Genomic DNA, 27,599 nt, shown 5'->3' with positions numbered 1-27,599 from the left:
TAAAGGTATGGTGTCCTGCACGAAATTTATGTCCCACTGCTTTTGTAAGAAATTGTGTAGATATTGCTGGCTTTATTCTCCACACTTCCTCCTTCTCTCAACAAACTATAGCTGTTACTCTAGATTGTGGTTCACTTCAGCATCACACCCTAACTGAGCAGTGTTCATAACTGTCGTTACGTGGAGAATGCCTGGTATAGTGGACTGTGTGACACAATAACGTGTAAATGGGCATTTTCCTATAGGAAAAAGGTGCCCTATCGCTTCACCAAAAATAGCTGCAGTATGTACTTTCTGCATTGGCCACAACTGTGTGTCTGCTCTAGACATGCTTTGCGTTCCCTTAGGTTACAGTTCACCACAACAAGACACTCAAATTAGATACTCTTCGTCACTTTCAGTTACCTGAGGAACGTCTGGTGTGCAGAAATGTTTGACTGGGTAAAGAATAAAAGGGCATACTCACGCTGAAAGATGATGTTCTATTGATTTAGCAAGAATCTTTATCTAGTTCTGGCTGTAATCTACACACTTCTGTGTTCCCATAAGAAACATTAAGTGTTACTTAAGTGAAACACCTGAGCAAAGCATAAAATTCAAGGTTAGGTACCAACAGGTAGCTAAACATCAAGACTTATGGAGAAGTTTGACTCGGCAATGAATGAGGGGACATTGTCTTGCTAGAAGGTTATGTCTCACTCATTCTGGAAGAAATTCTGAAAACAGAGCCGGCTGTAGTGTCCACATTTCCCTTAATAAACACTATGAGATAATTGTTTTGGAGCATATACTGTATTCAAACATTATGAATCACCACAAAGGGAACGATCTATTGGTACGTAATCAGCATGGTTCCAGGAAACATCGTTCTTGTGCAACGCAGCTAGCTCTTTATTCGTACGAAGTAATGGCCGCTATCGACAGGGGATCTCAAGTTGATTCCGTATTTCTAGATTTCCAGAAAGCTTTTGACACCATTCCTCACAAGCGACTTCTAATCAAGCTGCGGGCCTATGGGTATCGTCTCAATTGTGCGACTGGATTCGTGATTTCCTGTCAGGAAGGTCGCAGTTCGTAGTAATAAGCGGCAAATCATCGAGTAAAACTGAAGTGATATCAGGTGTTCCCCAGGGAAGCGTCCTGGGACCTCTGCTGTTCCTGATCTATATAAATGACCTGGGTGACAATCTGAGCAGTTCTCTTAGGTTGTTCGCAGATGATGCTGTAATTTACCATCTAGTAAGGTTATCCGAAGACCAGTATCTGTTGCAAAGCGATTTAGAAAAGATTGCTGTATGGTGTGGCAGGTGGCAGTTGACGCTAAATTACGAAAAGTGTGAGGTGGTCCAAATGAGTTCCAAAAGAAATCCGTTGGAATTCGATTACTCGATAAATAGTACAATTCTCGAGGCTGTCAGTTAAACTAAGTACCTGGGTGTTAAAATTACGAACAACTTCAGTTGGAAAGACCACATAGATAATATTGTGGGGAAGGCGAGCCAAAGGTTGCGTTTCATTGGCAGGACACTTAGAAGATGCAACAATTCCACTAAAGAGACAGCTTACACTACACTCGTTCGTCCTCTGTTAGAATATTGCTGCGCGGTGTGGGATCCTTACCAGGTGGGATTGACGGAGGACATCGAAAGGGTGCAAAAAAGGGCAGCTCGTTTTGTATTATCACGTAATAGGGGATGGAAGTCATTAACGCAAAGACGTTTTTCGTCGAGGCGAGTTCTATTTACGAAATTTCAGTCACCAGCTCTCTCTTCCGAATGCGAAAATATTTTGTTGAGTCCAGCCTACATAGGTAGGAATGATCATCAAAATAAAATAAGAGAAATCAGAGCTCCCGCGCGCTGTTCGGGAGTGGAATGGTAGAGAGATAGTATGATTGTGGTTCGATGAACCCTCTGCCAAGCACTTAAATGTGAATTGAAGAGTAATCATGTAGATGTACCCTTCTTCCCTATCAGTCAGGTGGAAAACTGTCTGGGATTGTCGTCTTAGTTTTGTCAGTAACGAGTAAATTCGTATTGTTTTGTGCTGGAAGATTACATTCCTCTGATTTTGCAAGGCACGGTGTATAAGAGGACAGCTGATAACTCAACAATTCCGTGTTCGCTCAGCAAAGTCTAGGGGCTACTGTAAGTTACGGTGCAACTCAACGTGATCCCTAAATTTGTTACTGTATATCATTATCAGGTAGCTAAAGATCATCTGGAGTTGTGGACATTGTGAGGACTAATGGATAAAAAGAAATTGTCCTATCAGAATTTTATGTGCCATTGATCTTGCAAAGAACGAATAAGATATTGCCGGCAGCATACCTCACAAAACAAAAGATTATAGTTCAGCACAACATGAGATCCAAATATGATGTTCTTCGTCGGCTGGAGAATGTCTGGGAATGTTTTGTGTGTGTGTGTGTGTGTGTGTGTGTGTGAGAGAGAGAGAGAGAGAGAGAGAGAGAGTTGTTTTTCTGGAAGATTACGTCTATTTCATTTAGCAAGAATAGTATTCGCAACAGCAGTGTGTTTCCTAACGACACGCTTCGAATTTCTTCACGCTACATTTCAGCACTTTGAGTTTACAGTGTAGTACATTCTTACTAACTTTCTGATCACTTAGGATTTTGGACCTTATGAAACAGTATAAGCAAAGTGGACGTTGCTGGCTTTAATATTATGTCCCACTACATTCCCGAGAATATTGTCATGTAGGACCACACATTATTCTTTTCTCAACGTACCCCGGAGGTTACTTCAGGTTACCGTTCACCACATAGTGATACCCAAATTTTGTACTCTTCATGGTTACCAAATACCTGAAGAACTTCGGGGATTATGGACTACGTAATCCACAGTTGAGAAAAGCATCGTTTTTCTGCTGGAAGATATTCTTTCTCAACAACAGTTCTGCATAACACGAAAACCAAGTGTAGTACTGCCGTTCAGCTGCAGAAAGTCAGGGATTGTGGGCTGTGTAACCCAACATTGAGTATAGGGATATTATCCTGCTGGAAGATTATGGCCCTTCGATTTTGAAGAAATGTTGCAGTGTCTCCCAGTTGTATTGGCCACAATTATTTGATCCCTCAACAAAGCTGGGGGATTCTTTAGGTTCCAGTTCCAGACAACATGGTACCCAAATCTGGTTGTGTACGTCATTCAGGTCAGCTGAAGAATGAGTAATATTGTGGCCTGTGTGATCCAGTTATGAGAAAAGGAGCACTGTCGTACTGGAATGTGTGTCACATGGATTTTGCAAGACATGCTGCAGACATTCCTGGCTATATTCCCCAAGTTCTTTCTTCAATAAATAAACAGTAGGAGTTACTTTCGGTTAGAGGTAGCACATCGTGATACCTGAAGTTGTTTACTATGTGTTAGGTAGATAATATCTGGGACTGTGGATACTGTGACAAAGCAATAAGTATAGGGGTGATACCTTATTGGATGATTACATCCCACCGTTTTCCAAGAAACATGCAAACGTGGAGGATTGTATTCTCAACACTTGTGTAACCTGGAGTGTCTGTTGATGGAACACACAGGTGTTGTTTCAGATAACACTTCAGCACAACATGATACCCAAGTTTCGTACTTGCCACCACTTCCAAATAGATAAAATTACAGGACTGCCGACTATGCCACCAAACAAGAGTGAAGGCCGCTGTCGTGGTGGGAGATTGTGTTGCACAGAATTTGCAAGAAATGCTGCAAGAAGGGCCTCTTCTTATGCCAACACATCTGAGTTCCTTCATCAAACATTAGAGGGTACTTCAGAATACAATTCAGCAAAACATGATACGAAAATTTGGTGCAATACAACATTATCAATCAGCCGACAAATACCACAGATTCTTGACTGTGTGATCTAGTACCGAATAAGGGACCTTGGCCTGCTGGGAATCATTCCCATTTCTTTTTGCAATAAATGCTGCACAATTCGCCCCTTTTTGTGTTCCATCAACAGGCGCTAAAGTTTACTTTAGGATATAGTTCAGCACCTGAACCTGGTCCTGTTCACGTAACAAACAGCTGAAGACCTTCTGGGCTGTTGAGCTGCGTTTCCCAATAATGAGTAACGGGGCACTATCCAGGAGGAAGTTACTGTAACACTGATAAACATGTGACCCTGAACTGTTTCTGGGTATGTTCACCATATTTGTCTCTTTCTTCAATAGATGCTAGGGATTATTTTACAGTACACTTCTGATCAACATGATACCGAAATTTGATACTGTTCATCACTTTCAGTTACCTGTAGAACACCTTGCTGACTGTGTGCAAATTTGAGAAAAACTGCTTTGTCCCGCTGGATGTAAATGTCAGATTTATTTTCCGAGATTTGCTGGGGACTGGGCTGGCTGTCATCCCCACACCTCTGAGTGCTCTCAGCAAGAACAAGTGATACTTTAGCTAGTGAACGGCATGTTCCATAGATCATTTTAACTATTTTTATGGAAATTATGTGGAAAGAGTCAGTTTACAGAACATGTGTACATGATTAATAGAAACATTAATGAATACATTAGTTTTCTAAATCGTGCCCATGCAATGCACTTAAAACAGTAGGTTTTTTTTGTTTAGCTATCAATTTTAAAATTAAATTCATCCATGGAATAGAAAAAGTTGTCAAAGAGAAATGATTTTAGGTTAGATTTAAAACTTGCTTTGCTACCTGTCAGACATTCAATGTTATTGGGCAAGTGATTAAAAAATATTGGTGCTTTGTTCCTTTATGAGCCATTAACGATTTAGCAGTTGGTAATAAAGATTATTTTTCCCTCTAGCGTTGTGTGTATGGACCACATTGTTCTTTTTAAATTGTGGTGGATGATTTATGACGAATTACATTAGTGATTATGTATATACTGTCACGGGGCAGTTTAAACACCTTCCTTCAAGAGGTATCTAAATGACGTCTGTGGATGAACGCCACATATTACCCTTACTGCTTGCTTTTGTGCAGCAAATACTTTCCTTCTATGTGCTGGGTTACCCCAGAAAGTTATTCCATAAGATATCATTGAGTGGATACATACAAAATATATCTTGGCGTTTAATTCGTTTGTTTCCAAGATTAGCAGTTATACAAAGAGCAAACATAGGTGAACGTAATTGTTTCAGAAACTCAGTTTTATGCTTTTTCTTCTTGATTTTTCATCAATATGTACACCCAAAAACTGGGAGCATTCTACCGTTTTTACTGACCCCTGCTCATGTGCTACATCAGTTGTCGGTATGACACCATTTGCTGTACAGAACTTAATATAGTGCATTTTTTTTTTTTTTTTTTTAATTTAGAGAGAATCTATTTTCTAAGAATCGCTTAATAATTCTTTGAGTAATATAATTTACTGTGTTTTATGTTGATTTCTCTCTAATGGGATTCATTACAACACTAGTATCATGTGCAACAAGTACCATTTCTGCTTGCTGAGTGTTAAGTGGAAGGTCATTCACACATACAGTGAGTTGGAAAAAGCCACAGGTTACCTCCAAACATCGTGTCGGACCTCCTTTTTCCCAGCAGCTCGACGTGGCATGGACTCAACAAGTCGTTGGAAGTCCTCTGTAGAAATTTGTGTCATACTGCCTCTATATCCATCCATAATTGCCAAAACATAAACAGTGCATGATTCTGTCCATGAACTCTACTCTCAATTATGTCCCATAAATGTTCAATGGGATACATGTTGGGCTATCTGGGTGACCAAATCATTGGTTCGAATTGTCCAGAATGTTCTTCGAAACAATCGCGAGCGATTGTGGCCATCTGACATGGTGCATTATCATCCATAAAAATTCCATCATTGTTTGGAAACACGAAGTTCATGAATGGCTGGAAATGGTCAGCCAGTAGCCAAACATAACCATTTCCAGTCAATGATTGGTTTAGTTGGACTCAAGGAGCCAGTCCATACCATGTAAACACAGCTCACACCATTATGGAACCACCAACAACTTGCATACTGCCTTGTTGACAACATGGGTCCACGGCTTCATGGGGTCTGTGCCACTCTAGAAACCTACCATCAGCTCTTATCAACTGAAATCGGGATTCAGCTGACATGGCCATAGTTTCCCAGTTGTCTAGCATCCAATCGACACGGTCACGACCACAGGAGAGGCGCTGCAGGCGATGTCGTGCTGTTAGCAAAGGCACTCGCGTCGGTCGTCTGCTGCCATAGCCCATTAACACCACATTTTGCCACACTGTCCTAATGGATATGTTCGTCATATGTCCCACATTGATTTCTGCAGTTACTTCACACAGTGTTGCTTGCCTGTTAGCACTGACAACTCTAACCAAACGAGTAGTAAGTGAGTACACTGAGTGCACTTGGCACGTTTTTAATGCATAATCTTTGTACAAATTAATTATATTATGTTATAAATATAGAATTAATTTAAAAATTTCATTTTGGTGTATCAAATTCAGTGATTGATGGTCATCCAACACTAAATTACTGAGCAAAAATTCTAGATATGCCACTCAAGCTCTCACAGTAGTGTTCTCACTTCCTGAGCATGGGGTCCTGGGTTCGATTCCCGGCAGGGTCATTGATTTTCACCTACCCTGAGATAACGTTGTGTGTTGTTGTGGCGTCTTCATCATCATCATTCATCCTCATTACAGTTGGAGGAAGGCAACGGCAAACCACCTCCATTGGGACCCTGCATGGTGGCTCTCCTGCATCGTTCCCCTATGCTCTGTCAAGCAGCATGGGACTTCATTTCCATTTACATGTATAGTTATTTGGCCTTATTCTAATTGTATCTTTTCTTTCACTTCATCCTCAGTTAATCTTATCATGGATTTGCCATTCAACTTTTGAAGGTTCTCATAATTTAAAGTGAAACCTTTTACCTTCATTACAGTGCTTTTATCATTTGTCTAAAATAATAGGCCTAAGTTTTAGATCCAGTTGAAGCCCAGTTTGTTATCCATTTATTATCTCCTAATTCATCTGTTCACCTAATGTGCATCTTTGTCTACAGTGTTTATAGCATCATCGGCGTATATTACAATGTCTGTATCAAAATATATAACAGCTTCTTCTAGCTTATCTAATGAATTTAGACATATCTTAGCAGCAGCCGGCCGGAGTGGCTGAGCGGTTCTAGGCGCTACAGTCTGGAACCGCGCGACTGCTACGGTCGCAGGTTCGAATCCTGCCTTGGGCATGGATGTGTGTGATGTCCTTAGATTAGTTAGGTTTAAGTAGTTCTAAGTTCTAGAGGACTGATGACCACAGCAGTTGAGTCCCATAGTGCTCAGAGCCATTTTAGCAGCAGCTATTTAACCTGGCTTTTCTTTTGTCTTCATACAGCCTTTCACATAATTTTTAAATAATATGTTGCTTTTATTTCTAAAATTCAACGCTTGGTACGTGCCTTAAATTTTATGTCCTTTTTCTATAGATTTATTTACTTCATCAGTTGGCCAGATTCCAGTAAAACTTCTTTTACTATTGTGATTACATATATTTATTTCCTCTTCTCCAATTTACACATAACGGAAACAACAGGCTTCATTTTATCAATTTTTATTTGCACTGGATGATACAATCCTCTATGTGCCACTGCTTTACATTTTGTAAGCCGACACCATTTTCTAGTATAACATCTTGATTTATATATTTTTATTGGATGATCTACAGGGTAATAATCATAATATTGTATAGCTGGATTATTACAGAGATATGAGGCCATCTTTGGTTTTTTTAATGGAACCCTATATTAAATTTTAGTGTAACATGATGGGCTTAAAAAGGTGATTTCAAATACGTGTATATCCTAATATTTAAGCGAATAGTTTTTGAGACACAGATATGTTCTCACATCATGTTCGTCCTTCGAAGCGGCGTTGTCCAATGCGACCTTTCCTGTTGTGTAGAGTACATGCCAAATGTCGCAAGTCTGTCCTTACACAAACACGCCCATTTGCCCAATAATAGTAATACATACTGCAATATTTTGTGCAAAAATTAACTGATGACATCGCACAAATATTATTCAGTTATTTGACAACTGTGATACCAAAATAGTAGACAACATACAGTATTAAAATATTACAAGATGTTAATTCATTTTAAGTAACAGAAATACAAATTTAAATGAGGAGGCCCTTATCGGCCACAATTATTTCATACGTTTTTTTATTTGAAATTAATTACTATTGATCACAATACAAAGCAAATACACACAAAGATGCAAAATACATACTGACATGATACAAAACTTTACTGAAGCATGTACTCCAAACGCTTCCCCTCTGCTGCAATGCAAATTTGTAGTTGCCGTTCGAATGATTTGTGAATGGCTGGGAGGGTGTCACGTGAGATATCAGCACACACTCCGATGATATGTTGCTTCGTATCATCTGGCGTAGCTGGTGTTTGATCATACACTTTATGTTTGATTGCCCCCCCCCCCCCCAAAAAAAAAGAGGGGTCAAATCAGGAGACCGGGATGGCCACTTCACTTCAGCACGTCATCCTATCCAACAATCCGGGAACTTTTCATTTAACAGCTCTGTAGCCACATGGGAAGAATGAACAGGACAGCCGTCATGTTGAACCACATGCACTGACGCGTAGTTAGTGGTACCTCTTCCAGCAAAATGGGCAGAACGTTTCACAGGAACTGTGCATAGTTATTGCCATTTACTATGCCGCACCATACATTAACACTCCACAGTTGCTGATGCTGGACCCGTCAAAGCCAATGAGGGTTCTCTATTGACCAGTAATGCATATTATACAAATTCACATTACCGTGGTTGGTGAAAGTCACTTCATCAGTAAAAAGCATCCGTTTAAAAAACATTGGATCATCTTACAGGCACTGACGCCTGACGCCATTCAAAATCCACACCGGAGAGTGCTTGATGTAATGAGAGGTGAAACGGGTGAAATCTATGCCGGTGCAATATGCGTAGAACACATTCCGAGGCGATAAGTCGCAACAAAATAGTAGGGTCGTTATGCACCAACGATAGAACGCCCTCTTCATGTACCTCGCCAGTTGCAGTTACCTGCCTTGTCCTCTGTATGGCGTTCCATGATCCTGATTCAAGCAGTTTCTTGCAAATACGTGTAAGGATGCTCATGATGAGGATACAGCTCTCTGTATCGCTTTACTGCTCTAACAGCAATTGTTCTGCTTTCACCATACATTAGAAGCATATCTAACTTTTCTTCATTGGTGTACATGTCTGCTCCAGGGAACTGACAGAAATGCAATGTCTCATTACCCCAGCATCACATTTATATCCTTCACTCCAGCTACCTTGTGCATCGCCTTGCGGCATTATCGAGAAGCAGGAAAACAACACCTTCCCTGTTAAGTTCCTCAGTAGTCAAAAGGAAAGGTCGTATTGGACAACGCCACTTCGAAGGACGAATACAATACTGTGTCTCAAAAACTATTCGCCTAAATATTGTGATATACACATATTTGAAACTGTCTTTTTAAGCCCTTCATGTTATGCAAAAATTTAACATAGGTTCCATTTAAAAACACCAAAGATGGCCTCATATCTCTGTAATAAAAAAGAGCACAAACCTGAACTGTGATGTATTCAAGTAGCCCCAGTACCTGCAATGCACTGTCCAAACGGCATCTTTGTATCTATTACGGTTGGAGAGATACAAGGGGTGTTATGACTTAGCTGCCTCACCCTGTGTGTGTATCTCTCTCTCTCTCTCTCTCTCTCTCTCTCTCTGTCTGTGTGTGTGTGTGTGTGTGTGTGTGTGTGTGTGTGTGTTTTTTTACTTCTGACCAAAAGCTATATTGTGACAGTCTTTTCGTTGTGCCTATCTGCGACACATCTCGGCTATATGGTGAATAGCAAATTTCCTTTTCACAATATTGAAACATACACACATTCATACAAGCAAGCAAACATCAGACACTCAGCCGCCACCATTGGCAGCTCCACCTGGGAATTTATAAATGTAACAGTCGTTTGTTGTGTCTGTCTGCAACTCAACTCATCATCTTTACAGTGAGCAGCAATCTGTCCTATACCCAATACTGTTGTTTCACAAAATTTGTGATACAAAAGGTTTGTATTATTTGAAGAAGGTTATTCAGTGCTCAACGTAGCTCAAGAAGCATCTCTCTGCATCTCAGTGGTGAGGTGCCACAGTATGGAGCTATACGTCATGGGGTCAACCATCATTCAGCCCTAGGATTTTTATCTGTCACTTACCATTTCTTACATCTGCGGGCAATGTGAAAACCTCTGAATTGCACTGTGGTTAAGAGCTGATGTTAACCTGTAGGTCCCCACGCAACTGGCTCGCTCAGTCCGTATGAATTGGGGGAGGGAGGCAATGGCACACCACATCCAACAGGACCACGCCCAGAAATCACTGTAGCGTTCATACCCACCTTCAGGGCAATGGCAACTTTTACCTCTTACCACTTCAGAACCACTACTGGCCAATTTAAAAATAAACTGCATGTTTATCAAGTTGAGAAAATTTTGAATAATCTTGATAAAGATACAAGTTAGGAATTTCAAACCATATAATGCTTTTAACTGATTATATTATGCTCCTGGCACTCTTACACTCAGTGGCATGTATACTTTATGAGGACACTGGATAACAGGCAGCACAAAAAATTATTACATCAGTACAATATAAATAAAAACAAATTATATTTAACAGTTTTATTACAAGGAGAATTCGGTGATAAATAAATACAATTTTTGATAACTTCTCAACGGGGTCATTTCACAAGACCACGTGTCTTCATCTTGACAGATTTGACAAGCTGTGATAACATCGTGTCCTTCTGATCGGTATTACTTTGACGTAACTTAACCTCCTCCTGAAATTCAAAACGTGCACATTAAACATGCTATGTATCGCACACAATTAGGTGTACAAAAAAGTAATTAAGTTGGACATTCAGAACAGAAGAATATATTCCTAAGAAGGTAATACTGGCCACCTTGATAATATAGTACAAACATCAACAAGTGTTCAGTCTGTACATGGGAGGACTCTCAAACTGATATCAATTTTCTACTTTCATCATTATATGTAATGCACAAGTCTCATAGGCTATAATTTTAATTTTAGACATTGCGAAAAAAATTACTTCAGAAGAACAATTTTTAGTAAAAATGAATAATGCTGGGCATTTTTATACACTGCCCAATCAAAAAAAAAAAAAAAAAAAAAAAAAAAAAAAAAGTGGGTCACCCAGAAGAGGTAGACGAAACAATACTGAACTTCAAGGATTAAGATGGTATGTGATGTTATTTCAGTAATTAAATAATTGAGTCCTATCCAGAACTTGGCAATACGAGCCCTCTCACTAATACAATTTTGCACCCATTCTGGTCTAGATGCATGCACTGATTCAGTTGCGAAAGGTGTCCTACAGCTGCGGTATCCTCTCCTGATGTAAACTGGCCCACAACAATACCTCAGATAGTATTGCTGGGACAGAATTGGCACCCAAGCTGGTCCCACATGTGACCTATTGTGGACATATCTGGGGCTCTCACTGGCCACAGGAGTACCTTAACGTCACACAGACAGTTCGTAGAGACACCTGCCACCCACGACGAGAACCGTCCTGCGGAAAGTGGCAGCACGGCAGTCCTGTGGAAAATGGCAGCACAATACTGTCAGACGGGAGGTAGCACTTGAAGCCAGATGATGTACAGTTGTGCTGCCACGAGTTCCCTCGGTCACTACCAGCCGAGACCTGAAATCGTACCTGACGGCTTCCTCTCAGCAAGACACCAGGTTCAGCATCACTGTGCCTTTCCAAAATACTGGAAGAACAGAATCTCTCCCCAGATCAGCAACGATTGTCGTGAGATGTTGCCCAGAATGGTGATTTGTCCCCGAGTGCAATCCACTCTTCCCGGTTACGGCACCACCCAAATGTGGCCATTCGTGCTGTGGTGTTAACAGCAGCCTACGTGTGGGGTAGTAACTCCTTAGTCCGGCTGCTACCAGACTCCGACCAGTGGTGCAGGTTGACACAGCTCATTGCACGGAGTGCTCTACTCATTCTCAGATAGCACTCGGTCTACAGTGCGGCACTCCTACCCTGGGGCGGTCAAATGCGCTCGACTGGAACCTCGCCTGCCCTAACTTACCCGTGCAGTCCAATATTGGGCCACTGTCACATCCAAATATCCTATAAATATGAATATTGCAAGATTCGACCAGCCGGCAAAGTGGAGATCCACTGTGACACCTCTTTCAGACTCCATCAGGAGGCAATGTACTGTCTCACATGAGTACGCGACTCCTCCCCGCCTTTCGCAGATATAACTCGATATCTGACACCGTTTACACCCCTTACATACCGTACTGAGTCCGGTAACAACACTAAACACAACCAACACTAATGCTCCATGATGACTTTCCTACCTGTCCCTGAGAATTGTAGCTGCAAATCATTTACACACCCTTGACAGTATGTATGTGTACGAACTTACACTGACATCACTTTTTGTCAGGCTGTGTATGTAATTAACCACAAAGCTGCTAAACAGTTATTGTTCTGCAGTTAAATTCAACAGTATATTACAGTGCGGCACACATTAAAATTTTAAAATATCGTACAGCACATATCCATAAATGTCCATTTCGTACACTAACTTAGTGCTGTCAAAGCCAAGTGAACCGAGAGTACAGCAAGCCATCACCTAATTGTGAATACATCTGTGCTATGCCAAAATGTGGCTAACTTTGTTTTAAAATTTTAAAATCTGCCAGATGTTGAGTAAAAATTAGCTGCTGAACAGACTAAAAAAGGCGGTGAACACACACACACACACACACACACACACACACACAGTGTTCAGGAGGAATGTCACATAATTTGTAAGGTGATTCTACATGTGAAAATAAACCAAAAAAGTCCTATGAACATGCATCCTATTTTTTATTGTTAAGGAACTGGAGCATGTTGAAGACTACACACATCCATTAATGAATATGAAGACAAGTGTGAATATCACTTTCCGAAATGCTGCACAGGCACTGTGGTGGACAGAATAACGGTGAGGCATCCTACAAGAGGTGTGAGGGTTCTCCAATAGATGGCAGCACTGTGATGTTGCACCGATGCAAGCGTACCCAGTGTGCAATCGTCGGTCGGAACAGTGTACTGTTGTGAGGTCTCGTGTGTGTCATTCATTTAATTGAATAAGCCCATTGTATCCACGAATACCAACATGCTGCTATGTTCACCCATATAGAATATGCAGACACGTTGCTCGTGTAATGGCAGTGCCCGTGTGGCTATGACAGAATACCAGAGATGCTTCCCTGATCGATGAACCCCCTGTGACAGGGTACTTCCCTGGGTTTTTCGAACACTGTGTTAATCTGGAACACGACCCTGGGGCTGCTCGAAGGGGGACGTGCAAGCTACACAGGTGGATACACGTATTAACCTGTCGCTCGCATCACCAATGACGCCGTTGCCCGCATTAAAACCTGCCGAGACGACATTCGATGCGAAACACGACATACCTTCCGATATACTGTCGAGTGCTGTGAGATGGTGTGGAATTTTTTGAATGTGTCATGTAGAATGGCTCAATCATCTGTCTCACCATTATTCTATCCACTACAGCACTAATGCAGCATTTTGGTAACTAACATTCACATTTGTCTTCATAATCGTAAACGGATTGTGTAGTCTTCAACCAGCTCCAGTCTGTAATGACTGAAAATCGGACACATATTCGTAGGACCTTTTTGGTTTATTTTCACCTGTAGAATCACCTCACAAATTGAGACAAGTAATTGAACAGAATACATGTGTGGCTGCAAATGTTGGGAAACACCCCAAATTTGGATTATGAATGCTGAACACGTAACATCACTAGATGATTTATCTCTCCACATGTGCAGCAGCTGAGCTCGGCAATCCCATCCTCACCAATGGGGGCAGTACTATGCATTAACATTAAAAATATACTGTATTGGAGATTATATATATATATGAAAAGGTGATGTAACTTACCAAACGAAAGCATTGATATGTTGATAGAGACACTAACAAACACAAACACACACACAAAATTCAAGCTTTTGCAACCCACGGTTGCTTCATCAGGAAAGAGGGAAGGAGAGGGAAAGATGAAAGGATGTGGGTTTTAAGGGAGAGGGTAAGGAGTCATTCCAATCCCGGGAGCGGAAAGACTTACCTTAGGGGGAAAAGGGGACAGGTATAAACTTGCACACACACACATATCCATCCGCACATATACAGACACAAGCAGACATATGTAAAGGCCACTTCTACTTGGCCTTTACATAAGTCTGCTTGTGTCTGTATATGTGCGGGCAGTACTGCGGATGGAGATATCGACTTCGCCTCGCTCGATTGTGGCCGGGTACAATTCACCAACAATCAGACGACAACAGAAGGAAGCCTACTCGGAAGATAGAAGAGCAGCTCTCGCCCACTCGGTTACAGACAGTCATCCGGGTGTGACTCAGACGGGGAACATCGCTCAGTGAACTCTTAGAAGTGGACAGACCTTTGTTGTAAATTGCATTTCCTTGGTAATGTGAAGTTTATGTACAATTATTTGCCCTTATCCATTGTGGCCTTTTTTTTACATATTATGTTATATGCAGTGTTGCAGACTTAATCATTCAACATACCACAAAGATAAGTAAACCTTTTTAACTCATTTGTGTTACTTTGTTACTAATTTGTCCGAGTATTATACAACCTTTGTTCTCCTATCCTGTTACCTGACCCTGGGGCACAGCTGTCTAATAGTGGCAGGGAGAAATCGTCTTAGCAGTTTCCTGCACCAGAAGCCGTTTCACGACCTCTCAAACTCGGCCTACCGCAACTGTGGCAATTCGGCCTCCGCAGCGTAGCAATGGAGGTTTACAAACTTGCCAACGGGGGCTTTACAAAAAAGTTACTTTGGGTTTTGGAGGCAGTATTAAAATTAACAATCAATCTTATAAGGCTATTACATGCTCTTTAAGTTATCTAGAATTTTCAAAAGTGAAAAGTTGTAATTTTTTGACATTGACATAATGTTAGCTCGGAGATCTGAGTTACTAGTTGCACCCATCACTGATTGGTTGCGCATGCTAATATCACTGGTTGTTTCAGCAGTGGACAACAACAACTATATGCTGAGTTGTGAAAATTACATTACTGCTTCAGATTATGAGCACATTTATCTATCACAGTTATGCAATTACTGCCCACTAGTCATATTAAACAAGAGCCTGCTAGGATAAATTATTTCTTCGGAAGAGGCGACGGTGATATGACCCGATCAGTATGGGTGGAACAGTTCACAAAATTCTCTTAAATTTATGGCCTTAGCCGGATAACCTAGTGAGTGTGACTAGTTAGCTGCTAAGAGCGTTGAAAGACTGAACAGGTCAACATGTAGCATCAGAGTTGCTAATATTCTTCGACATATGTTGTTATTAAAGAATTACGAAGTCAGGTTGACTGACAGACACAGTGAGCAAATGGTATGTGCACACTGACCCCTGCAATAAACAACATATTTAAAATCATTTTTTAAGTTATTCTTGAAAACTACAGCTTCTAGCAACAATGTTTCACAGCACAAAATTAAAATACACTGAATTTACTATAAAAAAAAGACTGGTATTCATATTTTCTAAGACTGGTATTCATATTTTCTATAGGACCAATAGTTTGCATGTTGCGAGGAACGGAAAAATCAAAGATTATTAAAAGCAGCACTTTAAAGGTTCAAAATTAATGTTTACTGTTAAAAGTGGATTGTGAATGGACATTAAATGTATGTACCACGTCTAAGCGCAGTAGAGGCGTGTTGAGTGATAAATTGTTTTCTCGGGGTGTAAGAGGGTGGAGATGGGCGGGAGTGGATGGTAGCAATGTGAGGCAAGTGTAGGTTCCCGGATTGTGGTCATGTAATTCCCTCCTTTATAGGTCTGCAATCTGAAGGTCGACCACGTGACTGGAAATTCTGTCTGCACTACTACACCACAAAAAGCAACAACAGGGTGGTTCACTAAGTTAAACCGACCCTCTGCAGCACACTGTATGAAGAACTGCCCAGGGGTTGTTTGTGGAAAATAAAGTGCATTAACATTACGTGGAAACAGATATGAGCTGCTAAAATATTAATGCAAGCAATGCATATGAACAGGATCTACTTGAATCCTTGCACACTGCTCTACTCTGAGAAAGAGGAAACTGATTCTTAGTCATCCTGTAGGACAGCCATAGTGTTCTTCCAGAAAAGGAAACTTTTATACCATAAGTGCTGCTCCGTTTTCAGTTTACAGACAAACTATACCACCTTAGAACTTCACGAAGTACATGTTTATACAGTGGTGTTATTTTCATTTTATTAAGCTAGTACTTATTTGCAGTAGTTGCAGTTGTTAAGTAAAATATGTTCCTGTAAACAACGGCTGTGAAGAGGGAAATATATGTGATGTTGCCAGTGATCTTCCTAGTGTTTGTGGAAAAGGGAATGGACTGGCAAATGTGGTAGCTTGCAACTGTTTTTGACATTATATTGCAAAGCGTTGTAATTGTGCTGTCACTCGGTGGTGAATTAACGAGTGACCAGAAATTTAATGCCGTTCCAGGCCATTAATTGTGTTACTGATGATGGACTGAATAAATCTGTTCCATTCAGGAACTGCTTGCACTCTTAGAGTGGGCTGCACTGAGTGGAGACACTAAGCACACATCTGCAGAATGGGTGTGAATATGTCTGATGGAATGGGACTGATCATGTTCAAGTGTAGAACAGTAATCTGCCTATAATGCATTTCCTGATTTATGCTGAAATACATGAAGTTCCACAATAGTTAGGTGACCACTGTCTGTTGCAGAAGCAAACTTTTAACCTCTTCAGAAGTTAGGAGACACAAAGCTGGGATGAGGAATCTGATATTCCTCATGCAGTAAAAAGTATTCCAGCCAGTGATAGTGGGGACAATAAAACACACTGTCAAATACATACTGATAGCGTGTTACACTTGGTACAGGATTTTCAGTGTGGTTGACAGCTCCAGTTGTCGAGCGTTTTTACACAATAGCTCACTTAACAACTGCAAATAAGTACTCATTTAATAAACTGAAAATAGCTCCACTGTATAAACATTAGCCCTGCGATGTTATTTTGTCCACTCGCATAAGACAAATAGACAGAAAATGCTGAGGAGGTATAGTCAGTATGCAAAATAAAAAGCGAGCAGTGTTTACAATGGCAGAAGTCACCTTTACTGGAAGAACACTACAGCTGCCAAATAGGATGACTAAGAATCGGTTTCCCCACTAGTAAGAACAGTGTGCAGAGATTTATACAGGTTCTGCTCATAAGCATCTCTCGCATTAGCATTATTAGTAAGTCATATCTGTATCCCATGTAGTGTTAATGCACTTCGTTTAAACTAAACACCCCTCAGGCATGCCTCTTCACTGCACCTGATTCATGTTGATGAAACATCCTGTAGTGGGATAGATAGTGTGTGCAATCACCTGCTCAGTCTTCAGTTTCCAAACTTATGAAGGACAGAACTGTATGACCGCAATCTAGTGAACTACCTTCCCTCATGATTTTACTCTCCATCTTGTTTCATCCCGAGAAAACAATTTATCCCTTAAAATTGTAGAGGCAGACCGAAGAATGAATGGAGTAAGTAAGTTCAAAGGGATGTGGACTGCAGTAATCATGCAGAGATGAAGAGGCTGGTTCAGGATACATTAGTGTGGAGAGCTGCATCGAACCAGTTTTCGGACTAAAGACTGCAACAACAAAAAGAATGAACAATACCAAGGAATACCAGCCTTGACAAAACATCACAACTTTTCGCACACAAAGCTGGATTTTATGGATAACAGAAAAGCTGAGGAAAACTATCATGTCAATGGGATTTTGTAGAAACAGTGTCAATAAAAGAGTCATCACCTGAGAATGTGACGACACTAAAAAAAGAAGAGAGAGAGAGAGAGACTGTATAAAAAAAATTGAACTTCACACTTAAAGCAGATAGTGGTTTGCCCAGCTGAAACATGGGGTCACACATATTAGAGTTTGTGCAGGACAAGGTACCCAATGCACAATGGCCAATTTTTGGCCAAACTGCTGGGTGAGTTCATTCGTTTGTTTGGAAGGGGAGTCTGACAGTGTTTGCCACCTTTTGTCCCGTTGGCAATGACAGAATCGAAGTGCACGCCATGCAATCTTTCTCAAATGATTTTACACAAACTACTCAGTAAAAAAACTCATTTTTGCATTACTTATAGCTTTATGTGTCAGGTTCATGCCTATTTGCCCATCATTTCATTAATGGTCATAGTTATTGTGACATTTACATAGAAGTAACACACTGTGCAAAATTAAAAAAGTTTGCAATGAAAAGGGGCCAACAAGATTTTGCATTTGGTGCAAATTACATAATATGTTGCAGAGTATAAATGGCAAATGATAGCACACAAAGAGGAGAGTATTTTACCATATGGTTATTATGCAAAATTTCATTATCTACCATGTTAGTTCACTAACTACAGACTTTTTTGACAAAAAAACGTAATTTTTAGGGGCCATTAATAGTTGGTGATACGAGAAATGCTATGGGTTTTGTAACACATAAGTGAAGACATTGCAGGTTTATTTTGTACAGAGGATGTGCTTTTTCCCTCAGTTCCTCATTTAATAAATGTAATAAAACACTTTCTCAAATTCCCTCGCAACTGCATCTGTACAACATATTAGAGAGGCAACACTGTGTAAACTCCACTGTGTTCTGGCAAAAAAAAAAAAAAAAGAAGCAAGTTTTAAAATGGCAACAAGAGAAATGGTAGGTTTTGCTCAAAATTCACCATTCATGATGCTTCTCTGAAAGTTACAAATGGTTAACATGCAAAGCGAAATTAAATCGCTGCCATTTCGGCAAAATTCTTTTTAGATATTAATCAAAGCACAGGTGATAGATCTTTTTGAATGGTCACCATGCAAGTGTGTGTGTGTGGAGTTGCTCCACTTAATATTTACAAAAAATGTGAGGGTAGGCTTCAGTTTAGAGTGGCACTTTCGCTCCACCACTCCGCATTTCCCTTACAGCACCTGCCCATAACCCCCACCACTACCGCTCTCCCCACATGCCACTGCGATAGTGTGCATGGAGTAATGTCAAACACAAGTGGTTGGCACTGTTTAATTGTTGCGCTATGCAGGGCACTGAAGTACAGATACACAGCATGTAATAGAATACACTTGAAAAAAGTGTATGCTTTTAAATACTTGCTCTCCCAGTTTCTCTGGCATGAATACGCCACCATGGCCTTGCCTTCAGTTTGCTTTGCAGGGTAACATATAATCTGAAGTTCATTTTACTTGCATGTGACATTTTACTTCAATAAGTATTATTGTTTCTGTGCTCTCTCAGGCCTTATTAATCTCTTATGTAACTGTTACACAATGTTATCTGCAGCCAAACCTGACGGGTGTACTTATCTAGCTCTTCTTTTGTTTATAGTACTATATTGTTTGCCAATATATGTGCTAGTACTATGATATCAGAAAACAAATTACTTACCTCATCATCCTCTTGATGCCTCCTTTCCAGTTTTGCTTTTCGCAGAGCTTCCATGCCTTTCGTTTGTTTGTAATGAGGATCTGTTGGGTCGATATTGTAGTGGTGGGATGAGAACAGAGCAGAAAACCTCTCATCATTTACATTCACCTGGAAAATAGACATACCAACTGAGAAATGATATGAGGAGGGAAGGGGGGAGAGCTTATCTCCAGTTCCTAATCCCTGTTAGAGCTTCCCGTGCAATATTAAAATTAAGGCAGCTACATCTGTAGTAACAAACTATTCTATATAAAACTTTATGAAAGGAATTTTCTGTTTCATATTTTTTTAAATAATGTTTGTTGTTATGGAAACATTTCTGTCCGAGAAGTTTTCCCATTACAGTTTCAAACATGCATAACAATCTGCAGTTGTTTCCTGATGATACTATGGTGTACATTAAGGTGTCAAAGTTGAGTGATCGTAGGAAGATACAAGACGACCGGGACAAAATTTCCAGTTGGTGTGATGAATGGCAGCTAGCTCTAAATATGGAAAAATGTAAGTTAATGTGTATGAGTAGGAAGATCAAACCTGTAAAGTTCGGATATAGTATTATTAGTGTCCTGCCTGACACAGTTAAATCATTTAAATATCTGGGCATAATGTTACAAAGCGATATGAGGTAGAACAGGCATGTGAGAACTGTGGTAGGGAAGGCTAATGGTCGCCTTGGGTTTACTGGTACAATTTTAGGAAAGAGACCACATATAGGATGCTAGTGCGAGATATTCTTAAGTACTGCTCGAGTGTTTGGGATCTGTACCAGGTCAGATTAAAGAGAGACAGACATTGAAGCAATGCAGAGGCGGACTGCTAGATTTGTTACCAGTAGTTCCGAACAACACATAAGTGTTACGGAGATGCTTCGGGAACTCAAATGGCAATCCACAGAGAGAAGGCGATGTTCTTTTCGAGAAACACTACTGAGAAAATTTACAGAAGAGGCATTTGAAGCTGAATGCCAAACTATTCTACTGCCACCAACATACATTATGCGTTAAGGACTACAAAGATAAGATACGAGGAATTAAGACTCATACGGAGGTATACAGACAGTCATTTTTCCCTTGCTCTATTTGCGAGTAGAATAGGAAAGAAAATGACAAGTAGTGGTATGGGGTACCCTTCACCATGCACCATAGGGTGGCTTGCAGAACATTAGGAAATGGAAAATGATCTAAGTGCCACAACTTCAAAGAGGGCATTTTCAGTGCTACTGTATTCCCACTACTCTGTTGCATGTCTCTAGATTTGATATTGGTGCCAAACCATGGAAAAAGTCTTTCAAATGGGCATTAGTAGATGGCGCATCATCTCTGTGCCAACGTGTGCTCCCCTTTGGAGATTCAAAATTTAAACGATATGAGAAGAGGTTTTTTGTTGATTACAGTTTTACTAATTACAATCCTGTACTTGTATTATCATAAATATAACATAGTGCCTCAGTATTAATGGCATTTGAAACAAATACTGTCTCCCTGCCATTACGTCAAAAACTTACATTTTTGTGACTGCGGCTACTTGCAAAAATGCTTTACCAGTTATGAACCAACAGGTTCATGTTTAGATGGCTGTTCACATTTATATTACATTTGTTGTTGTTTACACTAGTTGTTCGGGGAAAAAAAGAGCAGCCAATAACTAGAGTAGACAATAACCACCAACAACTGTCATATAGATGTGACCAGCCATTTTGAGATGCATCTATCAGTTCATAACTGGTAACAGCACTGTTCATGTAAATAAATAGCATTATTAACAGTTGCTGGTTGCTGTTTTGTCCATTGCAAGAATCAATTTGTAAAAAATTGATTATCGACAATGTAGAACCATCAGTTTCCTGAATGGCACTTAGAATGTTTTTAATATAGTATTTATTTTTCGCAGTGACGCAGTAAGCAGCACAATTCTGTAGTATCAGAATACCTTCTTACTTTTTGGGCCCAAATCAATTATGTTCAAACAGAGACATATAGGGTCCCCCCCTCCCCTGACAAATATCAGATTTGCCACATAGAATGTTTTCCATTTTCACTCTTCAAATGTTTAAGTGTTTCATGTAACTGTATGTGAAATTGTGTCTAGTACAATTCATATACAGAACAAAAAAATAAAAGAAATGAACAAAGTAAGAGCGTATGGACTATCAGACCAATTGTGTGATTGGATTGAAGAGTTCCTAGATAACAGAACGCAGCATGTCATTCTCAATGGAGAGAAGTCTTCCGAAGTAAGAGTGATTTCAGGTGTGCCGCAGGGGAGTGTCGTAGGACTGTTGCTATTCACAATATACATAAATGACCTTGTGGATGACATTGGAAGTTCACTGAGGCTTTTTGCAGATGATGCTGTGGTATATCGAGAGGTTGTAACAATGGAAATTTGTACTGAAATGTAGGAGGATCTGCAGCGAATTGACGCATGGTGCAGGGAATGGCAATAGAATCTCAATGTAGACAAGTGTAATGTGATGCGAATACACAGAAAGAAAGATCCTATATCATTTAGCTAAAGTATAGCAGGTCAGCAAGTGGAAGCAGTTAATTCCATAAATTATCTGGGAGTACGCATTAGGAGTGATTTAAAATGGAATGATCATAAAGTTGATCGTCAGTAAAGCAGATGCCAGACTGAGATTCGTTGCAAGAATCCTAAGGAAATGCAATCCGAAAACAAAGGAAGTACGTTACAGTACGCTTGTTCGCCCACTGCTTGAGTGCTGCTCAGCAGTGTGGGATCCGTACCAAATAGGGTTGATAGAAGAGATAGAGAAGATCCAACGGAGAGCAGCGCGCTTCGTTACAGGATCATTTAGTAATCGCGAAAGCGCTACGGAGATGATAGATAAGCTCCAGTGGAAGACTCTGCAGGAGAGACGCTCAGTAGCTCAGTACGGGCTTTTGTTGAAGTTTCAAGAACATATCTTCACCGAGGAGTCAAGCAGTATATTGCTCCCTCCTACGTACATCTTGCGAAGAGACCATGAAGATAAAATCATAGAGATTAGAGCCCACACACAGGCATACCGACAATCCTTCTTTCCACGAACAATACGAGACTGGAATAGAAGGGAGAACTGATAGAGGTACTCAAGGTACCCTCCGCCACACACCGTCAGATGGCTTGCGGAGTATGGATGTAGATGTAGATGTAGAAAGACTCAGTATCTGTCCAACAGACTGAAACTGTGTGCCGAATTTGAACTCTTACACAGAACCACACTTCTGCAAATGAAGCTCTCACCGACAGAGCAATCTAGGTATGACCCACAAGCCACCCTCGCAGTTTAAGTTCTGCCATGTAGCCACTGTCACTTTCCAAACTTAACAGAAGGTCTCTGACATATTTGGCAATACTAGTACTTCTGTAGGCAATCCCCTCAGAACAGGCTATTCGAATGTAGCCCCTGGAATGAGGGCACCTGTGCCCATGCCCTTGCCCACCCCTAGCTGCACATGTGAGCAGGAGCAGGTAGTATAGGCTACCCACCAGACGGCCATACTGCATACGTCCCGCACACGTGTCAGCCGTTCGGCTGCCCCTGCCCGAAGTGCAGTACCTGTAGAGTACAGTCATTCACGTAACAGGCCAGCTCGAGACCACCCGTACATCAGCCTTTTGACATTTCTCTGCAGTATCCTTATCCAGGAGGGCTAGTCCTGTGAAGTGTGCAGGAAGACTTCTGTGAAGCTCGGAAAGTAGAAGATGAGATAGCAGCAAAAATGAAGATGTGAGGGTCAGTAACCGTACCTGTCGGAAAGCGAGGTCCTGGGTTTGTATTTCAATCGCCACACAATCTTAGCTTGTGGAAATTTAAACAATACTGCACAATAGCTGAGGTAAGCTATTATGCAGTCTGTGCAGTTTCCAGATTTCTATCAGTTCTGAACTAGGGAGCCAAAACAGAGAAAATGTGCTAGTCTAATAACTTACATAATGTGGCTTAGCGCCTTACTGTAAATAGTCAACAGAAACTTAAAAACTCAATTGTAATTGTTCAAATATTTCAAGAAGGACACTATTAAGAGCATTAACTGGGGTTTGACAGTCTGACAGCAAAGAAATACAATCAATGTGCTACAACCTGACAAAGCCTAAAAATGCAGTTACAGTAATTGTAATTGAATAGATAAAAAATCTACTCCCCACCAAGCAGTGGCAGGAGAATACATATAGAAAAGGTATTACAGTTTGCAAGCTTTCAAAGCCAGTGGCTCCTTCTTCAGGAAGAAGTGTTGAAGAGGAAGGAAGAGGGGTGAAGGAAAAAAGACTGGTGAGGTTTAGGAAAAGGGGTAGAGTTCGAAAAGTTTCCCAAAACAACGGGCCAAGGGAGACTTACCAGACGGGATGAGAAGGAAAGACTGACTGCTGGTGACTGCATCGGACAAGATCTGAAAACCTGAGAGCTTAAGGTGGAAGATATGATAATATGCAAGACAGAGATTACTGCTAAAACTTCATGCAAGAGTTAAAAAGAACAAAAAGCTAAGTGCATTGTATGTGATAAAGCTGGGACAGGGACAGTGAAAAATAGACAGGTCAGAAAATGAAGGATATAGAAAACTGAAGGGGAACGAAGAAAGGAATAGTTCCTGTGATGAGATGCTGAGACTGAAGAAATTAATGTAAATTAAGGCCACGTGGGTGGTGAGAATCAAGGACATGTTGTAGTGCCAGTTCCCACAAATGGAGTTCTCTGCAACAGGATATTGGGTGATGCCGGTATACACCCTCTGCCTATGCCCACTCATCCTGATAACTTGGTGGTAGTCATGCTGATGTAAAAGGCCAAACAATGTTTACATTACAGCTGGTATATGATGTGTGTCATTTCACAGGTGGCTCTCCATTTGATATTTAACATTTTGTCATTTACAGGGCTGGTATAGGTGGTGGGAGAAGGGTGAATAGCCCCCCCCCCCCTCACCCCCCACCCACCCCTCATATTCATTGTCTGTCTGCAGCTGAGCATTTCCTCAGTCAGCTCCCAAACCTACGACATCCATCCTGACCTTAATCAACTTTATACTTATCAACAACTACTTCAGCTAAGAAGGGCAGACATACAAACAGATCGGGGGTACAGCCATGGGAACCAGGATGGCTTCTTCCTATGCCAACCTTACCATGGGTCACATGGAGGGGCTTTTCTGCGATCCGTAAGTCTTCGGACCCTGGTTTGCTTTAGATACATTGAAGACATCTTAGCCATATGGACTCTTGGTGAGTCTGACCTGTTGAGATTCCTGGAATCTCTACATATATTTCCACAATTAAATTTCACGTAGTCCTATACCAAATCCAATGCCTTTCCTTGATACTGATCTCGTCCTGACCAAAGGTTCATATTAAACCTATGAACAAACAACAGTACTTACATTTTGATACATATAGCCCTTTCCATGTCAGGCATTCCCTCTCATATAGGTGAGGTCCATTGTGTCCAAGATTTTGCCCTCCATGCCTAGAATAGCTTCTAATCGCCCTCTCAAGTATCCTTTTCAGATCCTATGCTCCTTCTGTACCTGTCTCCCTACACTATGGCTCCTACCCCTATGACCATCTCCACTGCAAGACTTGCCCTATTCACCCTCCTACCACAACTTACACAAGAGCTGTAGCTGGCAAAACGTATGCTATCAGAGGGAGGGACACATGTGAAACGACAAATGTCATTACCATCTGTCGTGTAAAAGTTGTTCGGCCTTTTATATGGGCGTGACTATCACCAAGTTATCAGTTAGGATGAATAGGCATAGACAGAGGTTACATACTGGTAACACCTAATATACTGTTTCAGAGCATGCTCAACAAAATGACAGTCGTGACTCAGTGCCTGTTTCTCCACATGTGGCATTGGATTCTTCACCCAGACACCAGTTTGTCAGAACTCCGCAGATGGGAACTGGCACTACCACACGTACTTGGTTTTTGCCACCCATCTGGACTTAATTTACATTAATTTCTTCAGTCTCAGCATTTCTTCACAGTACTATTCATTTCCTCACTCCCTTTTAGTTTTCTACATCTTTCATTTTCTGACCTGTCTATTTTTCGCTGTCCTCCTCCCACCTCTATCACATACAAAGTACTTAGTTTTACGCTCTTATTAAATCAACTATTTAGCAGTAATATCTGTCTCCCATACTGTCCAATCTTCTACCTTTAAGCTCTCAGGTTTTCAAATCTCATCTGGTCCAGTCCCCAACAATCAATCTTCCCTCCTCGTCGTGTCTGGTAATTCTCCCCTGACCCAGGTTCTGGGTGTATTTTCAAAATTCTACTCCTCTTCCTGCCCCTTCAACCCTTCTGCCAGAAGAGGGAGCCACTGCCTCCAAAAGCTTGCAACTCTAATACCTTTTCTATGTGCGTTCTGCCGCCGCTTGATGAGTAGATTTTTTATCTATTCAATTATGTGTATTTTTAAAAATTGATTATTTTTATTTGCAAATTACAATAATTGTTCACTCAAATCTTAAATTCCAAATTTTCAACCAATAGCTTTAATTTCTCAATTAGAACAACATTAATAAGCACTCTACCTTTACACTTATTCCACCACCTGTTCAAGTGTTGGCATTTGTCAACTGATCATCTTGCTGAAAAGCTACATGCAAAATTGTGTTTAATACAAATTTACCTGGAAATCATCCTCTGTAATGGCAAGTTGTTCCTCTTTCTTGGCTTTCTTTCCTAGTTTCTTCTTCTTTCTCTTCTTTTTGCTGCCAGATTCCGCTTCTTGAATAGATTTTAAACTGAAATGCTTCTTGCTCTCCTGACCACCATCTTCCAGCATTAGAAGCTCCAATTCAGCCTAGACAATATAATACTTGTCGTTACATATTTTTCACAAGCACTGCGCATGTGCATCACTAACCCACCTCCCAACACGCACGCACACATGTGCGCGCGCACACACACACACACACACACACACACACACACACACACACACACAGAGAGAGAGAGAGAGAGAGAGAGAGAGAGAGAGAGAGATTCCATCTCCAAGCTCTTGTCATTGCCCTTTACAATATTTCACAGTCTTTTTATTTGGGGTTTTCAGTTTATTGCATTTTTAGGAAATTTTGTTGTTGTTACCAGTGGGCATAAACATTTCCCAATGATAATGTGAGCAGAGTTGGTATCACTAGCATTTCAAAAGTGAACATTTTTATAGCTCCAAACACTACCAACTGTCATAGTCAGTTACATGATAAATAGTGCAATGTGTTGAAATATTCCCAGTTTTCTCTTCTAGTTAATGCTCACATCTGAGCACATGGAGCAATAATATACTCTAAGTCCCCAAAGTAGATATTTGGCTTTTCAGCTTCCTATTTTCCTCCCAAAACTTTTTCATTCGTCATGGCCCAGCTGCCCTTTCTTTGTCAGTTATGGTGTATTGTTTTCATTTAAATGATTTTAATTTAAGTCTCATGTCTCCATTCCACAGACTAGTCTTTTCTTCCCTGTTGTCAGTTTCCTGAAGTGTTATACTTAAACCTTTAAAATCATCCTGGACCTCTTGAACCAGTTATTCTTGGTTATACTTTTCCAAAAGTAGTTTAATAGTTGTTTCACTAGCCTAGTCTTCATATCTGTTACTGACACACTTTCTTCCATTAGGCAGCAACCGCTATTGTCCATCGATTTGCTGCCCCCTCCCTCCCCCCCTTCTTCCCCTCAAAGATTGGTTGTTTGCCTTCCTTAGTTTATCTGTTGTTGATTCATGTTCAACTTGAATAGTATTTTGCATGTGTATTTTACTTAATGTTTAACAATGGAGTAGTACTGTTTGAAGTTGGCACTCATTGTCAGAGATTTCTTCTTGTATGCTGGCCAGGTGCTATGTTGTGCCTGTTTCTATTTAGTTGTTCTGCTTTCTATTGACACTTTATCATGTGAGTTCCAGTTTACAATTCAGCTAGATATTTGTCCTTTTCCACAATCTTAATTTGTTTGTTACTGT

The 27,599-nt window shown here is 40.7% G+C and overlaps 1 protein-coding gene across 3 annotated transcripts in view; it reads right to left on the bottom strand.

The window, feature by feature from the left end:
* Positions 1-10,661: 10,661 nt before the first annotated feature.
* Positions 10,662-27,599, bottom strand: part of LOC126210435 (ESF1 homolog) — a 75,385-nt gene continuing 58,447 nt past the window's right edge. For all 3 annotated transcript variants that reach the window (XM_049939669.1, XM_049939668.1, XM_049939670.1), the window contains exons 9-11: positions 26,271-26,444; positions 19,589-19,735; positions 10,662-10,853 (exon numbers count right to left, since the gene is read on the bottom strand). In XM_049939669.1, the coding sequence (XP_049795626.1) occupies positions 10,752-10,853; positions 19,589-19,735; positions 26,271-26,444 (423 nt within the window). In that variant the 3' untranslated portion in view covers positions 10,662-10,751. The remainder of the gene's footprint in view (positions 10,854-19,588; positions 19,736-26,270; positions 26,445-27,599) is intronic.

This window comes from Schistocerca nitens, chromosome 10 (genome assembly GCF_023898315.1).
Source record: "Schistocerca nitens isolate TAMUIC-IGC-003100 chromosome 10, iqSchNite1.1, whole genome shotgun sequence".
Lineage (NCBI taxonomy): Eukaryota > Metazoa > Arthropoda > Insecta > Orthoptera > Acrididae > Schistocerca > Schistocerca nitens.
This window is presented reverse-complemented; position numbering and strand designations above follow the sequence as displayed.